The sequence below is a fragment of the Lontra canadensis genome, unplaced genomic scaffold (assembly GCF_010015895.1).
Source record: "Lontra canadensis isolate GAN:19392208 unplaced genomic scaffold, GSC_riverotter_1.0 scaffold15, whole genome shotgun sequence".
Lineage (NCBI taxonomy): Eukaryota > Metazoa > Chordata > Mammalia > Carnivora > Mustelidae > Lontra > Lontra canadensis.
In genome coordinates this window covers 13,783,801-13,806,997 of record NW_022631009.1, presented here as the reverse complement: position 1 = coordinate 13,806,997, position 23,197 = coordinate 13,783,801, and the positions used below count along the sequence as shown (strand labels likewise).

At 37.0% G+C, this 23,197-nt stretch overlaps 1 protein-coding gene across 3 annotated transcripts in view; it reads right to left on the bottom strand.

Annotated features, from left to right (window-relative positions):
* ANGPT1 (angiopoietin 1) overlaps window positions 1-23,197 on the bottom strand; it is a 245,133-nt gene that overhangs the window by 90,565 nt on the left and 131,371 nt on the right. For all 3 annotated transcript variants that reach the window (XM_032858474.1, XM_032858472.1, XM_032858473.1), the window contains one exon: window positions 4,260-4,415. In XM_032858474.1, the coding sequence (XP_032714365.1) occupies window positions 4,260-4,415 (156 nt within the window). The remainder of the gene's footprint in view (window positions 1-4,259; window positions 4,416-23,197) is intronic.

Sequence of the window (23,197 nt, the reverse complement as noted above, 5' to 3'; positions counted from 1 at the left end):
ACATTTATTAGGGGAAATACCCAATTTAAGGGAAAATTGGGAAGAAGACAGAGTGGTCTAGGACTACGATCTGGCTAGAATGCAGTTCTAATCACAGTAAAGAAGAAAGGGAAGGAAAGGAGATTGAGTGAAAGTCTTAGCCTCCAGGGAAGTTGTGAGAAAGTTAGCAAGGCTAAAGGAGAGCCCTTAGCCAAAGTCATGTGTCAGTGGATTCTAACAGTTTCCAGGAGCAGGAATGACTAAGTATCACTACCACAATATGTCACTGGCTACGAGTGGCCACTGGGAATTGTGCCCTCTGCACTACACAGTGATTTCAAAGCATAGCAGCTGGAGCCATTGCTCAATGAAACACCCACAGTAGGAGATTGGAAGGATGCATTTCTTATGGATATATGAAAAGGCTCCACAGCTAATTAACTTGATGGAAAGTTAAGATAGAAATGGTTTAAACAAGTTTTGCCACATTAATTCAATTTAGCTCGCTGAGGATAAGGATTGCTTTACTTATGGCTGTATTCTATACTGTACCTATTAAAATCTCTTGCAGCAAGGAGATACCCAAAATTTACCTTTTAAGATTTGGTTAAATTCCATTCCTAACACAATGGTTTCTATATAAATAATTGGAAATTGGGGGAAACTCAGCCCAAGTGTCTAAGGAACTACCCCATAGTTACACAGTCAGCAAGTGGTAAGGACAACGGGATTCTAGGATTACACAAGATGACTTCCAGGTACATGGTAACATGATGACAGCTGATGGTACCATCGGCACAACAGCAACAGCAGCAGCGACTTTATCATTTATAGAAAACATTCAGGCGTTACTATTAGGTTCACATTACTTTTGTTCTATCTAATTTCCATCTTACCTTCTGCCTGGACCCTTTTAGTGTCTACAGCCCTAAATAGAGAAAGGAATCCTGAGAAAGGCAGGAGGATAAAGAGAGCCAGTATAGAAAGCATGTAGACTCTGATGTCAGACTTCCAGAGGTCAAATCTCTGCTCTAACATTTACTATTAGTTGTCTCACCCAGGACAAGTTGTTTCTCCTCTCTAGATTTCAGTTTTCATATCTTTAAATGAGGGATGATGATAGTACCTACCCTCTAAGAGTTTTATTAAATTATTAAATAGTTAACATTTGTAAAATTGCTTAGAACAGAGCTGAACACTAATTATTAGAGATGGATTTTAATGTAGTTTGTCTACTAGTGCACCTCTAATCAAAACTGGCCTGTGGTAGAAGCCAGAAATGGACTTACAGGAAGGAAGGGACATGAATAATGTTTGTATCTAACCCCTTTATAGTGCACACTCGGAAAGAGGAACTGGAAGTAAAGAACATTTTGGCACCAACTGATAACAGAGTGAGAAAAACACCACAAGTGAGACTAAGGAGGAAGGTATGGGCATGGTGCTGGCGCCTGACTCTCAGTGCCTTGTCTAGCAGGGTTATTTAGATGTGCTCATTATCTGTTTCTTTTCTGATTATGATGGTTATTGAACACACAAGTATTTTAAAATGGCATTGCAGTAAAACAATGTTTCTGCCATCTTTTGTTAAATTCAAGTCTAGAAGGTCTAGAGAGAGGACCAGAAAGAAATAAGTTACTTATCTTTATAACATCATCATGTAAAATTAGCACATGGAAATGTATTGCAAATCCATTGTTCTAAGTTCCTAAAATAACTGAGAACCTGAATTCAGTTTAGGAAAAGCAACACATCCCTGTGTGAAACAAAGTAGGAGTAATATGGGAGCAAAAACCTATGGGGCAGGCTTTCATAGCACAAAAGGATCTACTGGTCTTTCTTTACAAAAATACTTAATATATAAGAATAGAGTGCATTTAGATTAAGGGATAACTTAAAATTCATTTTGTCCCTTGTTCCTGCATCTGTACTTGAGTGAACTAGAGTGGTTATGTCTAAGTAGAACGTGTTCTCTTGCAAAGGTTTAACTAAACATCACGTGTATATACATTCACATGAAAATGTTTTGGAGCAACACAGATTAACAGACAGCATAGACAGTTGGAAGACATTAAGATAAAGATGAAAAGAACACCCAGGATTTACTTCTTAAGGTAGGACATAGCTGGTCTGAGCCACTGTCTTCCTTCTCTACCTCCCTCTCATTGCCAGTTCAGTTAGATCTGTGATTTTTTTAGATGTTTTCTAGGTTTTAGCTATCTTAAAATTCTTCTTGGTGCATCCAATAAACTTTCTTTGGCCTTTAAGGAGTATTTAGTTTTAGCTGTTCCCCATTGAGAGAAGGTTTTTTTTTTTTTTTCCTATGAATTTTCTCTACCATTTTCCATAAAGTACATATTTCTTAACCTTATAGATGTAGAACAAGTTGTTATCTCTTACAAAAAAAAAAAAAAGAAAAAAGGATTTGGGGGGTAGAAAAAAACAAAGCCCTGCCAGGTAGGTCATTAAAACTTGTAACATAAATACATAAAAATTTCAAATGTTCACTCAGGTATGGTAGTATTAATTGTGCTGTTCCAGTTTTTGAATATATAGAATTCTATGTAGAAGATGGTGAGTATTCTGTTCTTACAAAAACAAGAGAAAATACACTCACATTATTTATACTACCAGAAGTCAATATGTGCAGAAGACCAAGCTTGCCTGGTATGATGATAAGTGATTAAGTAAAGTTTCAAACTTTTTAGTTATAATACGTAGTCTTCTCTTCCCCTTCGCCTGTGGTTATTGATGATGGTGTGTAGCAAAAAATATTTGCCAAAGCCATGTGATTTACTGCTCCAGTGTAATCCTCATTTAAGTTCTTATTTATTTTAATGATTAGCATTGCTAATCAAGAGGGATAGAAAAGGAAAGAAATGAGAATGCCTCCATTTGAATGCCAGATTCAATTGACTAGCTGTATCAATATGGGAAAACTGCTCAAACTTTTCTGACCTCTCTGCTTTAAATGGTTTTCATAAAAATCATTTGTATCTGGGAAAGTTGTCTGTGTAACATATAATTCTCTGTCCATATAAACGGTCATTGTTCTTTATCTTTAAATATCATTTTATGATCTATGATGCTATTAACAGAAATAAAATAAAGCAGAGATAAGGTTGCATCTTGTTTTTGAATTTATGTTGCTAAAATATTTAAACAAGGAGGCCCTTAAACTGAGATGGCTCTAATGCCTTGGTAACCTATAGAAGTAAATCAAAGCCTCAGCCAGAGTCAGTGCACTTCAATCCCAGAAAATGAAAGTTAGGAACAATCAATTACAGCCAACAAGGATCCCCCAAATAAGGCAACTGCTGAGGCTACAGTCAATCAAGTAATTTCCTTGCTTTGCTTCTGCATCTCCTCTGTTCAGACCTTTCCCTTAGCTCACACAGTAGACTATCCCTAACCACGTTCAGCTAAGCACTGATCAACTTGAGTTGATGCGTGCCCAAATAAATTCTTGAAAGTTTCAATAAGCCTCAGTTTATTTTTTAAAATATATTTCAGCTTTGTTTCCAGAAATCAATTACCTTGAGAAAGACTCATCCTCTGGGTTTCAGAAAGATAAATGGGATAACCATTTCCGTGGTGAAAAGGAGACCAAGAGATCATCTTCAAATCACCAAGAATATTCTCACTCAACTGTAATAGTGGGTTTGTGACTGATGATGAATGGGCATTTTACTGATTTGTACTGAAATATTATAACTGTACATTAAAAAAAAAAGTATGTCATTGTCCATGGTAGGATGATACAGATATTATGTGGAGAGCTGTAATTGACTTCTCATTATAAAATCATGCTAAATAAAAAAATCTACACATTGCTGATCAGCTCACTTGGTTTTCCTGCCTGTCCCCTGACTGCGCCAAACCTCTGCCAGTGCCCTTGTGGCTGGTGCTTTACCAGATACGAAGCAGGGCAGGTCAGAAATGCACATCAAAGACACCAACTTGACCCAAATGGCTATTCTGTTTGACACATATCATATCACAGTTGGTAGCTGCAGTGTTTATTTGAATTGCAATGCTGCTTAAGCCCTTTGCCAGTCCTGTTTTTGCAAACACATGCAAAGCTAAATACACCAACCCTTGTGACATCAAAAGAAACGTGCAGAGCGCGTCAGGCCGTCACTGTTGTTATTACCAATAAACAAAAATGTGTATGTTTCCCCAGTCTCGGTGGTGAAATGTACTGTGTGTTTATGGAGTCAGCTAAAGGGGAAAAACATTTTCTTCGTGAAGAGTTTGTCCACTCTGGCCCAGGGGGGTACCTGGGTCTCAACATCTGTCAGCTTTCTGGTCTGTTCTGCGGTTTGCGAGAGGAGGCTGGTCCCTATCTCGAGCATGGCGGCCGTGTGGTTCTGAACTGCATTCTGCTGTATCTGGGCCATCTCCGACTTCATATTTTCCACAATGTAGTTCTCAATCTGCAGGAGATAAAGGACAAAACGTACTGCATCATAAGCAAAGTCTCTCGGAGCATAGAATATTTACAGTGACAAAACAGGACACAGCTGGCAAATCAGCCATCTGGCAGGGATCTTCTGAATTTCTGGGAGCTGGGGAAATGGGAGCAGAGCACACAGGAACCCAGTTGCTAGCAAACTCCTAATATACCAATACATATATATAATCATCACAATTGTAACAAGTATTTGTACTTGGGTAGTGCTTTCTTATTTTCTACAGCTCCTTCAACCCTCACAGCAAAGATGTGAGTTAGGCACTGATGGCCTCACTGTTTTGTGTGGGTTTTTTGTTTGTTTGTTATTATCTGTAGCTGAGGAAACAGAATCAGACAAAGGTCAATGATGAGCCCACGGTCACCCAGCAAGAATGCAGCAGTGTTCGTACGATCATTTAAATCTATATCTTGGTTCTCTGGTCTTTTCATTATACCATATTGCCCACTAATCTCTGAGAAAAATTCAGCCTCTTACTTTCATTTCTGTAATGAAAAGTAAAAGATCATGCTGGGTTAGAGAATTACACAAGGAGTGGGAGGAAGACAGATGCCCAAAACACAAGCTTTTAAGGGAATAGTAAAGTTCAGACAACGGTATACAGAATAAGCTGCAGAGGCAGCGAAAACCATTCTCAGTGCTCCTTTATTTAAAAAAATAAAATAAGGGATGCCTGGGTGGCTCAGTTGGTTGGACGACTGCCTTCAGCTCAGGTCATGATCCTGGAGTCCCGGGATCGAGTCCCACATCGGGCTCCCGGCTCCGCAGGGAGTCTGCTTCTCTCTCTGACCTTCTCCTCACTCATGCTCTCTCTCACTGTATCTCTCTCAAATAAATAAATAAAATCTTTAAATAAAATAAAATAAAATAAAATAAAAAGGCAATGAATGTATAACCCATAAAGCAGCATTTACCCTCCCCGCCTTGGGTAACATTTCGTCCTCTATGGTGCCATCTTGGAGAATACTATGGTTGTAAAATAAATTGTACTATGGGGGCCAGGAAGAATTATTAAGTGACTTACTGGAAGGGAGGGTGCTAGGCACTGCAGAGAATAAAGCCGAGCATAAGCACTGTTTGAAAAATACAGAAGAAGCCCACACCTCCCTGTTGGTGCACTTAATTCTCCCCCACCACCCTGTGGTGACTACATTTTATTACCCAATTACACATATGGGGAAACTGCATCCCAGAGAAGTCAGGTCCAAGGCCACACACCACAAAAACAGCCAGACTTGGATTTGAGTACTAAAGTCCTTAACTTTCATACCAACACTCTCAACCACTTGATAGCTCTGCCAAGTTGTGCTCCACAAACCGGGTTCCAAATCATTAACAGCTACGTGATTTTTACTGATTTAGTGGACCATAATACATCCACTATTTTATAATTCATAGTAACATTATTGTCATGTAATAAATACAGTCTAAAGCTAAATTCCCCTTTGTGAAACCTTGGCAGTTTACTTTCTAACACCATCTCTTGCTTATTTCTATTTATCAAACATAAATCTTCCCCATGTGAAAGAAAATGAAAGGTTAGAATCAAACTCATATTGTTATTAATAAATTCTGACTATGTCCTTGGTAATATCAAGTAACTCCCCTTCATTCTTTATTCTGAAATTAGAAGTAGAGGGGGAAAAAATCAACCTACAAACATCTGTTATAAAACAAATACAACACAGGTTAGAATAAATACCTAGAAATTATCTTGACAAAACATTTAAAAAACAATAGAAAGGTAATGGAAAGGAAGGTAGGTCAGAGCATCAGACATCTGTTGTTTTGGATTTTGCATCATATTTCCCCTTCTCTCATAACATCCTTTGACTTTTGAGGGGGGAGTTATAAATGGGTATATTCTTAAAAGTGGGAGGAGAATCTCCATCATGGAGGTGATACCCAGTGTATACAACTGACACTCATTAATTGTCTGTGTGACACTCATTAATTGGCACTGAACTAAGTGCTTTCTTTTTATAACAGTACTTAACCTTTACAAGTTTATGTGGTGGGTATTGCTATAGCTGCTTTTTAAGTGAGACTATTGAGGCCTAGGAAATCCACAGCAATTTGCCCAAGAGAAACAGTAAGTACTCCCAATGCCAAAACCCACATTCTCAATCTCTAACCTTTTCAATTTAACACTATTTAATTACTCTATGATTTTACTATGTAGAGCCTCAACCTTGTATATTTATCAAAACCACATGAGAAGCATTTTAAAAATGCAGATTAATGTGCAACACACTGGAACTCTGAATCGGAATTTTCAAGGGTATATACTGGACAACTTTATTTTTAAAAGCTTCCCAATACAATTCTGATTTAGGCAAAGACCAGTGCTTCTCAAAGTGTGGTCCACAGAATAACTGTCTATATGAGACCTGTTTGTCAACAGTCTGTCACGAAATGAAGAAACTATAGTAGAAGGCAAATTACCTTTGTCACTAAGCACTACTACAAATATAGTGTGTGTGTGTGTGTGTGTATAGTAGCAAGACTCTGTCAATGAAGAAAGTGATGCTCTAATGCTTTAATTTACATTCTGGAGAAAACTTCTTACCTTGTTTGCAAAATGACAACAATTTCATTGAGTAGCATTGATTTAGACCACCAAATTTATTCAATGTCACATTCACTGCTTACCAAGAAAGTTCAAATAACAACCTGGTTTCCCACGTAGATTTGTCTAGTGAGAGAGTATTCACCAATCAGTGAGCTCCAATACAGATCTGCTTGATATTTATACGTCATTTTTTTAGAAGTAGGCTCTAGGCCCAATGTGGGGCTTGAACTCATTACCCAAAAATCAAAAGATGCATGCTTGACCAGCTGAACCAGCCAGGCACCCCTATACATCAATTTCTTATGTAGTTGGTTACTGGGAGTTATTTCCCAGGGCTTAACTTGCTCTGGGTATAATATAATAATTTCAGTCTCCATAAAGGAAGACACCTTCTGGCATAGAGCTAGTACATCAAGGCTCTGATGCTTTGTGATACTATCTTCGTCCACTCCTATCTATTTATTCTGTATTATTATGGCTTTTCTTAACTGTAAAAGTTAACACCAGCAAAGCAACATAACTGCTTTACATAGGCATTCATCACAAAGATCCTCCCAATTCTGCTAACCCTGCTGTAGAAGTATAGTAGGTTTCCAACCTATACTAAAATTCTTATTTGGGCTTCCATGATTAGTAACATGTATATAACTCTAGTCAATTATTTTTTAATCAAGTGGGGCTGCTCTCTCTAGGAGTAACTGCCTTTTAATGCAAAAGATAATGACACAGTTAAGGAGCAAAAACCAGATGTAGTTGATTTAAAGGCTGAGGAGGGAGGCAGAAGTCAATATACAATGTGTGATTAATAAGGAGGGCTACTTTCATCTTATCTCTAAACATTCCTCTGTAGATGTAGAACTGTGAAATACATCTTGATGTGTCCTATCAGGCAGGTTCAGGAAAAATTTGTAACAAATTCAATTGTCCTAATATAGTCCCTACTGGTTTTAAAAATATGTTTGCAAAATATGATGGCTACTTCAAGTTTTAATATTTTAGAAACATCTAAGATGCAGACCTGAGAGATTATAAAGCAGGAGACTCTCAACTGGAAGCATCAAATAATTTGATGGTTCTGCCACTCTCAGTGTCTGACTCTAGATAAAGTACTGGCCAAAAGACCAGCAAGAGAAGGTAGGATACCATTTGAAATGAGATAATGAACAATTAATGATGTTTAAAGCAAAGAAATAATGTTAAATTTGTAAAGTGATTTAGTGTTTAAAAAAGCTTTCATACACATTGACTGGATTCATACACCAACCCTACATGGGGAGTATTGGATCTGAGATCCATGTACTGATGGTGCTCAGAGGCCTCAGGTGACTTAATAGAGATGAAAGAAAGGACTCAACTCTACCTTCTGCTGTTCCTTCCACTAGCTTCAGATTTAGGAGAACTGCTCTGTTACTGGACTGGTTGGTTGATTGATTAATAAATGAGTGATTTCCTTTTTAGCCAGTTCACTGAGAACTAATTTATGCACCGCTTCGAGAAAAACATGCATCATTGGAGAGTGATTACTTTATTCTGCTTCACCATACTGGATGCCAAGTTAATTTGAAGGGAAGTAAGAGGTTTTAGGGCCAGTTATGTGGAAAGTTCACTTTGCTAGCACTTTTAATGCAGTGGGTCATTAAAAATTCTTTCACCAATTCCTACCTTTTTTGCTTAGTATGAGATTTATAACATATTTGTTTTCTTCTACCCATTCTATTTCTTGCAAGCTATTCTAAAATAATAACAAGAGAGTAACAAGAGCACACTAAACCTCTACTAAGGTTAAGTATCTTCTTTTTAACAGTCTAGGCACTGTACTGCTTCCTCATTTTGCTGATAAGGAAACGGGAAGTTAATGTAAATTGTCTACCATCACACATGAGTAGGTGAAAGAGCTGGTATATTGGTTTGAAAGAGGCTAGGTGGCCCTGCAGGTTGTGCTCCATTCTACAGACAGTCATCAAGCACAAGCACATTATCGCTAATGTCATAGACAAATACTGGTAACACATAATATTCATGCAGGAAATACATAAAGTGAAGGCTACAGAAAAGATGAGGAGAAACTTGTTTAAAGATAGATAATTTTTATTTTTTTTTAATTTAATCATTTTCATACAGATTGATGACTATAAGGTGCTGGGAAATGTTACATGTAAGAAAGCACATATACAGTCAACTGTGTGACAAGTTGCATTATTAAGTAGAGAAAAAATATTTTTAAGAAGTCAAGATTATCAGTCATTTGCAGTTCACTCACAAATCATTTGCCGATGTCTTTTGCCCAATTAGTAGTATGACTTTCCAAGAAGAGACAACAGTTTTAAGAGAGCTTTCTTACTGGGCCTTCAAGGTTCTTGCTGCTTCGGGTTCATGAGAACCAAAATCTGTGTGATATTATGACATGTCTAGCATATGAAATGCATTCTCTATCATTTCACTTCAAGGTCTCTCTTAAACAATAGCATATCTTAAAGCACAAAGAATAGAATTTCTCCATGTAATTCTTAAGAAAAAAAAATTTTAAGCTCTATAAAAATTGACAAAGGCATTGTTCACTTAAAATATGTTGTAGATTAAGTGGACTCTTATTGAATGTTGGTGCATATGGTACTACTCAGTTATGGCAAAACAACCGTGAAATAAAGTAAAAGGGTAAATATGGGAAAGCAATAAAAAGGTAAAACAATGCAAAAAATGCCTTAAATGTTGATAGTTTTATCTAATATCCTTGTTTCATAAATCAGTGGCAATACTGAAAATGCAACTACCTCTAGGTTTATGGTTTTATAAAAAGATGGCTTAGGCCAAATATACTATTTGTAAGAATTTCTATTATTAGATCTCCCAGTATACTGTTTCTTTTACCAAATGGCAAACTAAAATTGTCTTTTTAGACAACAGATCTATTTAGCTGACATTTGAAATAGTTTCTGTACTGATATGCATGACATGAATCCCATTTCTCCTTTTGGTATCTGAAGGAGCACTTACTATTTATGGAAGAAAGAAAACCATTAGAATAAGCAAGCTAGAAGAGACATTAAAAATTATGGGCTCCCAAAATCTCATTTTATAGATGTGGTGACTGAGATTCAGAGAGGTTCTAGAAAGCAAGGTGAAACAACTAATTGATGTCAGATGTCAGGCTGTGTTCACTCAGTGTGTGGGAAACTCAGACTTACATCATCAAGCTGAGCTAGCAACAATGGTTGCCAGTATTGTTGGCCCACCCCACATTTCCTTATTCCTTGCTTCCTGTTTGCTTTCACTTCTCCAGACTCCTGGTTTGAGGTCCCCTTTTGATAATACCAATTCATGCTCCATCAGTTTTTGGGGTGTTGACTCTGCTTTCTGCACTCTATACTTCCCTCCCAGCATTGATGTCCACCAGCTAGCTGTTCCTCGGTCACAGAGCCTCAGCATCCCCCTGATTTTATTCTTTCTATGCATTGCCACACAAGTGGCAAAAACCAGAGCCAGACTCTAAAATTAGTTCAGGCTTATTAACCATGCATCATGTCAATTTAGTCCTAGCAAATATATGATAAATGCATCGTATGCACTAAGTCTGGTACCAGATATAATGTGTACAAAGAGTTGAGTCTTGCAAGAAATAGATATGTATAGATGAATCTTTTTTTTTTTAAGATTTTATTCATTTATTTGACAGAGAGAGACACAGTGAGAGAGGAAACACAAGCAGGGGGAGTGGGAGAGGGAGAAGCAGGCTTCCTGCTGAGCAGAGAGCCCGTTATGGAGCTTGATCCCAGGACTCCGGGATCATGACCCGAGCCGCAGGCAGACGCTTAACAATTGTGCCACCCAGGCACCCCTAGATGAATCATTTCAACAGCATTGGTAAATACTTGTTTACCTCTGACTACATTTCTTCCTGTAAATATTATTTCTGTTTGATAGGGAGAAGCTCTCAGCTATTGACAATAAGGTGAGAGGGACTTTATGATATCACCTCCAAAAGACTAACAGCAATACCCCCACTGAGGCACAGAGAGAAGCTAAGCTATCAAGGGCCTGAATATATCCTCCATGAACAAATCCTGCAATAATTTTTCTTGGTTTTGATTCTTTTAAGACCACATTTTTTTGTGGCTATTGAAAGTGGTCTGTCACATATACAACCCAGAGTTGGGTCAAGACCCAGGAAAGTCATTCTCTCTCCACCTAAATGAATGAGATGTTTCCTATGCCAAAATATACCCTGTTAGCCTGGAAGCTCTCTTTTATACTCACGTTCACTTATACTCACCTGAAAACCAAAAAAATTCAGAGTCATGAAATTTTAAAATATAAGTATCTGCTTAATTTTTCCCTTTACACGTTTTCCCCTGCTTTACATGTTTTTTAAAGGGAGATGGTATATAAAAAGCACAGTCAGGCAGGAGTCAGGTTATCTGGATTTTAATCCAGGTACTATTACTGATTTACTCAACAAACTTGGGCAAGTTACTTAAACAATTTGGGTTTCAGATCTTGAGCTATGAAATGAAGGTCTGGATTAGATTATTTCTAATGCTTGAAGCTCTCAAATTACTTGATTTAAAAATTCTCTTTTAAAGTATCAGAGTATGAAAGATTTTAATTTATTATAGAAAATTGAAATATGGATGTATATATTTATGTCTATAACATATAGAATACAAATCTTTAAAGGCAATTAGGAAAAAATTACAGAAACACTATATAAAAGCCTTAGATCAAGTTTCCAAAGCAAGCTAGAATTTCTGGTTTCCTTAATTCCCAGACACCATTCTGTCCAAAATATATTTCTTGTTTATCACCAACATGTCCCTATGTTTCTTATATTTATGAATGACACCACTATCACCTACCTATTCATCCAAGCCACAGGGAGTCACCTTTTCTATTCTTTGCCTTCATTTTCAACATTCAATCAGCACCAGACTGTGTTGCTTCTGTCTCCTGAAGAGTGCCTTGGCCCATCCCTCTTCCTACTTCCCTTTACCCCTACCACATCTCTTTATTCCCATGGGCACTGACTTAGCTCAGATTTTGTCATTTTTCTTCTGGATTTGTTTTGGCCCTATAACTGCTCTCCTGACTCCAGACATCCTCCAGTCCATCACCCACGGCATAACCAGAGGGATCTATCTAAAACATAAATTTGTCCTCATCACACCACTGCTTAAATTTGACTTTCAGTGGTTTCCACTACCTGCAGATAAAGTCACGACTCCTTAATCAGTATAGAAGAATCTTTATGATCTGTATCTGGCCTCCTTTTCCTTACTTGTACTTTATGCTCCAGTCATACCGAATTATTTTTCCAAACACACATTATTTTCTTATGCTTCCATGCCTTTGCACAAGGCTTTGCTCTGATTGGAATGTTTCTTTTCTATCTATCTTTTCATTGGCTAGGTCCTGTTTTCCAAAATTAAGTTCAAGTTTTTCCTACTTAAGGAAACTTTTCATGCCTCTCCTCTCTGTAATATCCTTCCTTTCTTCTTCTTCTTTTTTGAATATTCATTCATTTATTTTAGAGAGAGTGAAGTGCAGAGGGGTAGAGGGAGTGGGAGGGAAAGAATCCCAAGAAGACTCCCCACTGAGCATGGAGCCCATTGTGGGGCTTGATCTCACAACCCCAAGATCATGACCTGAGCCAAAATCAAGAGTCAGAAGATTAACTGACTGAGTCACTCACATGCCCTCTTCCTTTGTACTTCTAGAGCATCCTGTGCTTCTTTTTTTTTTCATAACACCATTGTTTTCAGTACACCACAAGCTCCTTGAAGGCAAACAACTATTCTTCCTGGTATCACTTAATACCTGTCCCTAAGTAAATAAATTAGAGTAAAATTAATTAATTTATTATTATTATTATTATTGTTATTATTATTATTTTAGGTAAGTTCGATACTCAACATTGGGCTTGAACTCACCGCCCTAAAATCAAGAGCTGCATATTCTACTACCTGAGCCAGCCAGGTGCCTCTTGTAAATTTATTTTATCTTATTTTATTTTTTAAAGATTTTATTTATTTGAGCAAGGATGAGAGAGTGAGCTCACAGAGGGAGAGGGAGAAGCAGACTCCCTGCTGAGCTGAGAGCCTGATATGGGGCTCGATCCCAGTACCTTGAGATCATGACCTGAGCCAAAGGCAGACACAGACACTTAACAAACTGAGCCATCTGGGCACCCCACTCTTCATAAATTTAAATAAATTCAAATAATGCATGAATCAATGAACTGGTATATGAAAATACTAACAGACTCCAATTGTGAGCTTACATTTGTTTCTGAAAGTATAAAATAACACATAACCAATTACTGATTATGCCTTTCTGAATGTCAATGGGAACAAAGTAAAGATGCAAAAGTAGATAGGTCTGAAGGCATATATTCTCACTTACTGGACCATATAACCCCACTTTGTCTTAACTGTACCTTTCTACTTTTTTCAATCATCTAGTTACAGGTAATTATTTAAATTAAGTTAAATCCAGCAAACACAATGAAAACTAACCATGTTTTAATTAATGAGCTATACAATGAAAGCAAAAGAATGAGTAAAACTTGATTCTGATTATTAAGACTATCTATAATACAAGTATATTACAAGTGTTAGAATGAAGATACAAATGTTTGCCCACCTGCCTGTCTGGTGGGGGAGGGTGAAGGAATAAATGAAATCTCTAAATGCAGGAATCAAAGAGGTCTTCCTAGAGTCAGTCCTAAATGAGTATGGCAGAGGGGGCATATAGTTCTTATGTCTGCCTTAACACACAGAAATGGGGCCTGAAAAACCTGGAGGATGGAGGATAAAGAGGTAGCCAGGACTATGACAACATGCAAGGAGCTATGCTTGCTTAGGCAAAATGATGGTCCTGACCACCTCCTGGAATATACTATAAAGGAAATGAAGAATTTCCTGGTCAGAATCAAGATCATGCCTTTGTGGCCCTACACAGAGCAAAAGCATACCTTCAGATTTTAATACGAAATTCATTTAGTAGGCTCAGGAAGATAATTTCTTCATACTTTACCATATTTTTAAATATACTAAGAATAAATTCACCCCTTTAAGAACACATATAAGTATATGTATGTATATATGTGTATATTTACTTGTACACATATGCTCTCATACACATATATCCCCCTACTCCCAACATATGTGTGTCAGATTCTTCATTCATATCTTGAGGTTCTGCTCATTTCACTGTAGTTAATTTCATTAATGTCCCATTTAAAATCACCAATGCATTACTTTCCTATGGATGATTTATATTTTATGTCAAATTTAATCACTATAGATAATACCTGTTTAACAGTCATGGACAGCTACAGTATACTAACATTCAAGAAACTTTTTTCCTAAATTCTGAATTTATACTTAGATGATAGAGAAAATGGATGAAACACAAAGTAACTTTGTACACATTGTTTTTATATCAATCAAAAGTGATAATTTAAAAAATAAAGAAGATACTGTTTGAAACAGAAAATTGTAAACATTTATCTCCCTTTAATTGAGTGTTTTTGTTGTTGTAGTTTTGTTTTGTTTTAGTTTCTAGTTTACCTGGAATAACATTTATCCCCTTGCATGCTACATAAAACACATTCTGATTCACTTAAAAAAGAAAGCTTTGACATTTGAACTAGTGAGCACCCCAGCAGACAGTAAACTGTGGGGGGTTGATGGATAGAAGAGACTATCTACAGGATAATTCTAAGAAACATCTTCTGCAAACTCTGTTCTTTTTCTCCTATGACAAATGACAGTGATGCAAACAAGCAGCTTATGATACTCATCTTTAAGGAAAAACTCCTGCATTAAAACACTGTAGGCCAGGTCATGCAATTTAAATACTTAGCAGATGAGTTTAAACATAAGTTTAAAAGCCTAAATAATTAAGAGATTCATAGATTTTTCAGAAATACCCACTACGAGGTAGAAAACTGTTACTATTTTACTCTGGTATTTCATATCAAATTGCAAGGTATTGCACTTAAAATCTAACCTGTTCAACATTCTGACTTTTTAGGTTATTATCTTTCCATACATCCTACTTCTTCCCTTGAAATAAAAGTGATCTAGTCATCTTCCTTCTCTTCTTAAATTATATATGTGTGTGATGTGCATGTGTGTGTGTGTGTGTGTGTGTGTGTGTGTGTGTGTTTTCTCCTACAATGTGGGATTACTCAATGGAACATACAGTAAGTTTGTACAGGCATAAAGCTGTCAACGTCATTGCATAATAAACATTCCAAAGTATTATGTGAGGTCTAACTTTTCCAGAATAATATTTGTTGAGTAGTTCTTATTTAAATTACCCTTGGTCTAAGAACTAGAAAAATTATGAGGATGAAGACAGTTATTCAAAGTCTAAGAAAGGGACAGTGATTGCTAACATTTTATAAGTGATATGAAATCCCTCTTTTTCTTCATTTTCGTCAAAGGACTACAGACACTCGGCATTGTTTCTTCTTTCACAAAGACCACGTTGGTGCCTTGGCGATGCTTGTTACATCTCCAGTGTTATTGGAAGGGAGCCCAAATTATCATTACAGTGAATTAGTCCCTCTTAGAATTAACTGCACACCATGAGAATGAAATGAAGCATAAGTAACTTAAAATACCTGCTCTCATTACCACATGTACTGCCAGAGGAATTTTGTAAAAGCCCTTTTTAAAAAAATTTTATTCATTTATTTGAGAGAGAGAGAGAGATCATAAGTAGGCAGAGGGAGAGGAGGAAACAGGCTCCCCGCCTGGCAGAGAGCCCAATGCGGGGTTCGATCCCAGGACCCTGAGATCATGACCTGGGCCGAAGGCAGAGGCTTAACCCACTGAGCCACCCAGGTGCCTTGTGTAAAAGGCCTTTTTAATGACCGACTGATCTAGTTTGGAGAGCTGTAGGTCACCTCACAGTTTTCTTCCTGATTTCATCCCCATCCCCAACAAGCAATGATCATTCAAAACCTTCTATTTTTCACTAACTAAAGAAAAGCTGATCTGATTTATGATAAATTCTAAAATCTTGGAATCTTAGAAATATTAGAAATCATGAAGCTCCCATTAAGATTTAGCAGATATCACATTTTGACCTTTGCTTTGAATTCTTTTTTTAGTAAGAAATAAAATGTTGCATAGATGAACTAAGCACCCCTTCTACATACACACAAGAATTAGCCATTATCCTGAAATTGATATGGACTTATACTACATAGGTATATACACAAAATAATAAACCATGCCATTTAGTATATTTTCAAGATTTACAAAAATGTTACCTTATTGTATGGCTCCTTCAACTCTTTCATTTTTTAATCAACATTAGGTTTTTGAGACTGAGATGTGTATTAGCAGTATAGTTTTATTATGAATTATGGGACTGAATAAGATTTCATAATTTTAACTGATAATAAAAATAGTCTTGTACCCCAAGGCCTGACTTACTCTGAAGACAGGAGTACAAACTATTTAGACCCATTACCCTGAGTTCGAAGAAGGGGCAAATTGTTTCTCAACATCTCAGTAAACCCCTAGGACTTCTTCTCTAAGGGGCGGAAGGAAAGCTGTGTGATGAATCTTGTCCCATTTATAGAATATATTTCAAGAATTTGTACAAATAATTTTTATCTTTAGCAAATAGTTATTTCCCAGAGAGAGCAATTAGGGGGTTGAGAAAGAAAGAGAAACAAGAAAACAAGTTGCCAGAACGAAAAATTAATTCTATAGTCTTTTCAAACATAAATTACTACGTTAAAATTTTAAAATAACCATGACCACAATCATGAAGGCAGCCCTCCCGACTTTCTAGGCAGGCTTCCATTGTAGAGACTGTATAGTTTAGACTTTACGGCACAAAATGACTAAAAAGAACCAGCTTTTCATGGCTTAAAAACAAAACAAAACAATAGAAAAACCTTTCTGCTTAACATAGTAAGCAGTATACAAAATGATATATTTATTTAATACATTCTCAATTATGATAAATGTATTCAAACACATTTGTATGCACTGGAAAAAGAAAAGAAACACTGAATTGTGAACAGTGCCTATCTATGGCTGATGGGAATACAGGTGAATTTTATTTTCTTCTTGAAATAGCTGATATTTTCCACTTTCTTTAAAAAGAATGAGAATTTAATTTTATATTCAGGAAAAAACAACAAAAACAGAAGGAGAAAAAGACAAAAATGTGCTTAGAATTCATTCAATCTGTGGGAAACTTCTAAACACCTGGCAATTTAGTAGTGGTATGGTCAGAGCAAACCTGGAAAACAGACTATGATCCACAGGCATGGCCCTTTGGTTCCACTGGTTTATCTCCTCTAGTCCTGTCCTTTATGCCTGCCTTTATGAGAACCAAAGAAAACTAATAAACAGGAGAAAACAAAGAGCAGAAACAGCCTCAAAGAGTCTCTTCTGATGGGGAAAGTTTGGTGGAAAGCCTCTAATAATAGCCATTATCTACTAAGGCTTCCTATGTGTCAGCCAATGAGCCAAGGTCTTTATATACTTTCCTTAAATTCCTCACAGCTGTCCTTTGGAATAGATATTGTTACCATTTCATACTGATAAAATGGTAGAAGTGCTGAGAAATTAAATAATGTGATCAAGGTCACAGAGCCCAAGTGCTACAGCTGGTATTAAAACTTTGGTCTGATTCGCAGGTCCACTCTCCTTCCACTAAAGTCTGCCTCAGCATCTTGTTAGTGCAAGGCTCCCAAAGGGCCATTTCCTGCCCAAATCTGTCTAGCTGAAATATTTTGTTTGGCTAACCCATCATTTCAAGTACAGTTTCAAGCCTTCAGCCAGGATGGGTAAAACTCCTGGCCCTTTTAGCTTTTAAAGTAAGCTGCCTTGATCCCAAAGACATTGCCACCAGTTTGGGGGGGAAGAGGGAAGAAGGCACCTAACATTTGCCTATCACCTTCCAATGGTTAAAAACAAACAAAAACCAACCATGCAAAAACTCTGCATTCACTTGTTTTCCCTTTTTAAAATCAATGAAAAATCACTTTCACCACTATCATGCTTAGGAATATCAAGAGAATGATTGAGTCAATATGTAGTGGGCCCTTTGAGGCCTTCCTAAACTAAGCATAAAGTAATTATTTTATATGACAAGGTGACTTATTCTTTCCTTAGCTCAGATGATATGTTATTTATAGCCTCATTAATTGTCCTTGCTGAAAAGTATTTTCTTTCATTTATTCCATCATTTCATTGATACCATCATCATATGGCATATGGATTAGTATTATTCTTGTTCTCCTATTCATTACACCATCATCCTTTCAAACTAACATAAATGTCAAGTGAATCCTTATTCTCATGTTTGTATACACACGTTGAAAATTTATTCTCATGGAGTGTACTCTAACATTATGACATAAAAAAAAGCTTACCAACAACATTTTGTCAATAATCTTCAAACGAACATTTTTTTTCTTTTTGAAATAAGTGTTTTCTAGGTTACTAAGTAAGTGTTCTCTAGGTTAAAACACACTGAGCTATATCTAAATTGAAACTGCTAAACTGATATAATTTTTGCTCAAAAAATTTAGGTCGTCAAAAGTCGTACTTACAGCTAAATATACATACATAAGTTTTGCAGATGTATATATTTATATAGAATATTGAATTGGAATACATGAATACATACACACATATCTACATATACATATACATACACATATATGTGATAAAATAATAGACTGTAATTGTTGCCCCTTGAAAATACCATGTTTTATCAAGTCAGTGTAAGATTACAGAATAGTACATCAGATAATGACAAAGACATACAGGTACACGCACAGATGTGAGAGTGTAATTATGCATGTTTATATAGTATATACACATATATTTTCTTATATGGGATGAGCACAGTTTGTGCCATGGAGCTAAAAAGATGCAAAAGATACAGTTCTTACCTAGTCCCTGTCTTAGTGAGAAAGCCAAGTATATTAATAGACAACATCTTTATAAAGTGGTAACTGTTAGAATAGAAAGAACCTGCAAAAGATTATGAAGGAGATACCCCAAGTTTATGAAATCCATGAAAATTTTGTTCCATACACTCATAGAGAAGGACTAAAGAGTTTGGTATATCCTCTCAGTTAACTCAACATGACTGAGCACAAACATAACTTGGAGAAAGCACATACTTCTCAGCTTCTTGTCTGTCCTGATATGCATTCCCGCTAAGGGCTGGTTGCTTTTAGCATTCAATTTCATCATGACATTTTTTACTTAAAATTATATCAACCTTATCATTTTTAGGAAACCATGAAGCCCGACCTTCATATATCCTAGGATTTCACCTGCGGCTTTTACATTCTTGACTTCTTAAAGCCAAGGATTCTCATGCCAGAGCATGAAATATGTTACATTTAAGAAGTCAGGTGAGGGGGCGCCTGGGTGGCTTAGTGGGTTGAAGCCTCTGCCTTTGGCTCAGGTCATGATCCCAGGGTCCTGGGATCGAGCCCCGCATTGGGCTCTCTGCTCAGTGGGGAGCCTGCTTCCTCCAATCTCTCTCTCTGCCTACTTGTGATTTCTGTCTGTCAAATAAATAAATAAAAATCTTTTATTTATTTATTTTTATTTTATTTTATTTTATTTTATTTTATTTTATTTTATAGACATATAAACTACCACAACTGAACCAGGAAGAAATAGAAAGCCTGAACAGACCCATAACCAGTAAGGAGATTGAAACAGTCATCAAAAACCTCCAAACAAACAAAAGCCCAGGGCCAGACGGCTTCCCGGGGGAATTCTACCAAACATTTAAAGAAGAACTAATTCCTATTCTCCTGAAACTGTTCCAAAATATAGAAATGAAAGGAAAACTTCCAAACTCATTTTATGAGGCCAGCATCACCTTGATCCCAAAACCAGACAAGGATCCCATCAAAAAAGAGAACTACAGACCAATATCCTTGATGAACACAGATGCAAAAATTCTCACCAAAATACTAGCCAATAGGATTCAATACTACATTAAAAGGATTATTCACCATGACCAAGTGGGATTTATTTCAGGGCTGCAAGGTTGGTTCAACATCCGCAAATCAATCAATGTGATACAACACATTAATAAAAGAAAGAACAAGAACCATATGATACTCTCCATAGATGCTGAAAAAGCATTTGACAAAGTACAGCATCCCTTCCTGATCAAAACTCTTCAAAGTGTAGGGATAGAGGGCACATACCTCAATATTATCAAAGCCATCTATGAAAAACCCATCGCAAATATCATTCTCAATGGAGAAAAACTGAAAGCTTATCCACTAAGGTCAGGAACACGGCAGGGATGTCCGTTATCACCACTGCTATTCAACATAGTACTAGAAGTCCTAGCCGCAGCAATCAGACAACAAAAGGAAATTAAAGGCATCCAAATCAGCAAAGAAGAAGTCAAACTATCACTCTTCTCAGATGATATGATACTATATGTGGAAAACCCAAAAGACTCCAGTCCAAAACTGCTAGAACTTGTACAGGAATTCAGTAAAGTGTCAGGATATAAAATCAATGCACAGAAATCAGTTGCATTTCTCTACACCAACGACAAGACAGAAGAAAGAGAAATTAAGGAGTCAATCCCATTTACAATTGCACCCAAAACTATAAGATACCTAGGAATAAACCTAACCAAAGAGACTAAGAATCTATACACAGAAAACTATAAAGTACTCATGAAAGAAATTGAGGAAGACACAAAGAAATGGAAAAATGTTCCATGCTCCTGGATTGGAAGAATAAATATTGTGAAAATGTCTATGCTACCTAAAGCAATCTACACATTTAATTCCTATCAAAGTACCATCCATTTTTTTCAAAGAAATGGAACAAATAATCCTAAAATTTATTTGGAACCAAAAAGACCTCGAATAGCCAAAGCAATATTGAAAAAGAAAGCCAAAGTTGGTGGCATCACAATTCCGGACTTCAAGCTCTATTACAAAGCTGTCATCATCAAGACAGCATGGTACTGGCACAAAAACAGACACATAGATCAATGCAACAGAATAGAGAGCCCAGAAATAGACCCTCAACTCTATGGTCAACTAATCTTCGACAAAGCAGGAAAGAATGTCCAATGGAAAAAAGACAGCCTCTTCAATAAATGGTGTTGGGAAAATTGGACAGCCACATGCAGAAAAATGAAATTGGATCATTTCCTTACACCACACACGAAAATAGACTCAAAATGGATGAAGGACCTCAATGTGAGAAAGGAATCCATCAAAATCCTTGAGGAGAACACAGGCAGCAACCTCTTCGACCTCAGCCGCAGCAACATCCTCCTAGAAACATCGCCAAAGGCAAGGGAAGCAAGGGCAAAAATGAACTATTGGGATTTTATCAAGATCAAAAGCTTTTGCACAGCAAAGGAAACAGTTAACAAAACCAAAAGACAACTGACAGAATGGGAGAAGATATTTGCAAATGACATATCAGATAAAGGGCTAGTGTCCAAAACCTATAAAGAACTTAGCAAACTCAACACCCAAAGAACAAATAATCCAATCAAGAAATGGGCAGAAGACATGAACAGACATTTCTGCAAAGAAGACATCCAGATGGCCAACAGACACATGAAAAAGTGTTCCATATCACTCGGCATCAGGGAAATACAAATCAAAACCACAATGAGATACCACCTCACACCAGTCAGAATGGCTAAATTAACAAGTCAGGAAATGACAGATGCTGGCGAGGATGCGGAGAAAGGGGAACCCTCCTACACTGTTGGTGGGAATGCAAGCTGGTGCAACCACTCTGGAAAACAGCATGGAGGGTCCTCAAAATGTTGAAAATAGAACTACCCTATGACCCAGCAATTGCACTGCTGGGTATTTACCCTAAAGATACAAACGTAGTGATCCAAAGGGGCACGTGCACCCGAATGTTTATAGCAGCAATGTCTACAATAGCCAAACTATGGAAAGAACCTAGATGTCCATCAACAGACGAATGGATAAAGAAGATGTGGTATATATACACAATGGAATACTATGCAGCCATCAAAAGAAATGAAATCTTGCCATTTGTGATGACGTGGATGGAACTAGAGGGTATCATGCTTAGCGAAATAAGCCAATCGGAGAAAGACAACTATCATATGATCTCCCTGATATGAGGGAGAGGAGATGCAACATGGGCGGTTAAGGGGGTAGGAGAAGAGTAAATGAAACAAGATGGGATTGGGAGGGAGACAAATCATAAGTGACTCTTATTCTCACAAAACAAACTGAGGGTTGATGGAGGGAGGGGGGTCGGGGGGGTGGGGTTATGGACATTGGTGAGTGCTGTGAAGTGTGTAAACCTGGCGATTCACAGACCTGTACCCCTGGGGATAAAAATATATTATATGTTTATAAAAAATAAAATTAAATAAAATTATATATGAAAAAAAAATCTTAAAAAAAAAAAAAAAAGTCAGATGAGTTTGTTGGAAAGTCACCACCGTATCAGGAAATCACACATTTGCTTTCTTACAACTTTTTCATTGTAAAAAATGGAGAGTTAGAGAGGACAGATAATTTTCCTCAAAATGCTGTTAAATAGAGCTCAGTGCAGAGTCAGAATTATCACCCACCTTGCCTGAACCTAGAGCTTGCCATTGTGCTACCATACTCCATGCCCATCAGCCCAGTTGCAAGAACCTCTTAGTGCAAATGCTAAGATTTGCTATGGTCCACTTGATTCCTTTCAAAGTGGGAGAAAGATCTTGCCCATAGGTGGGCAGAATCTTGCAGGATGCTGGGCTGTCTTTAGAGTAGCATTGTGGAGGGCTCCCAGAACGTGTCATCAGGAGATTGAGAGGTTTTTGTGTTTTTGTTTTTCCCCACTTTATCAGCCATTTAAACTTTAAAGTCTTTTACTTACCCCATCAGTAAAAATCATCCTGCTAATTCTACCTATCCTAAGTATCTCATAGGTTTGTTGTAACAATCAAATGAAGTGTGTGAAAACATTTGGCCATCTACAAGATGCTATGCAAATGACAGGTACTTGTATTTTGATCTGGAGCCAGGTTGGGAGAAGCAGTTTGGAAATCTATTAAAAGAAGTGTGAATTCTCTGTTGTCATACATATTCAAGAAGAAGAAAATTAACAGTTAAAATTAGCCATCAGATTTTTTCTTTTACCAAATGCAGATTTAC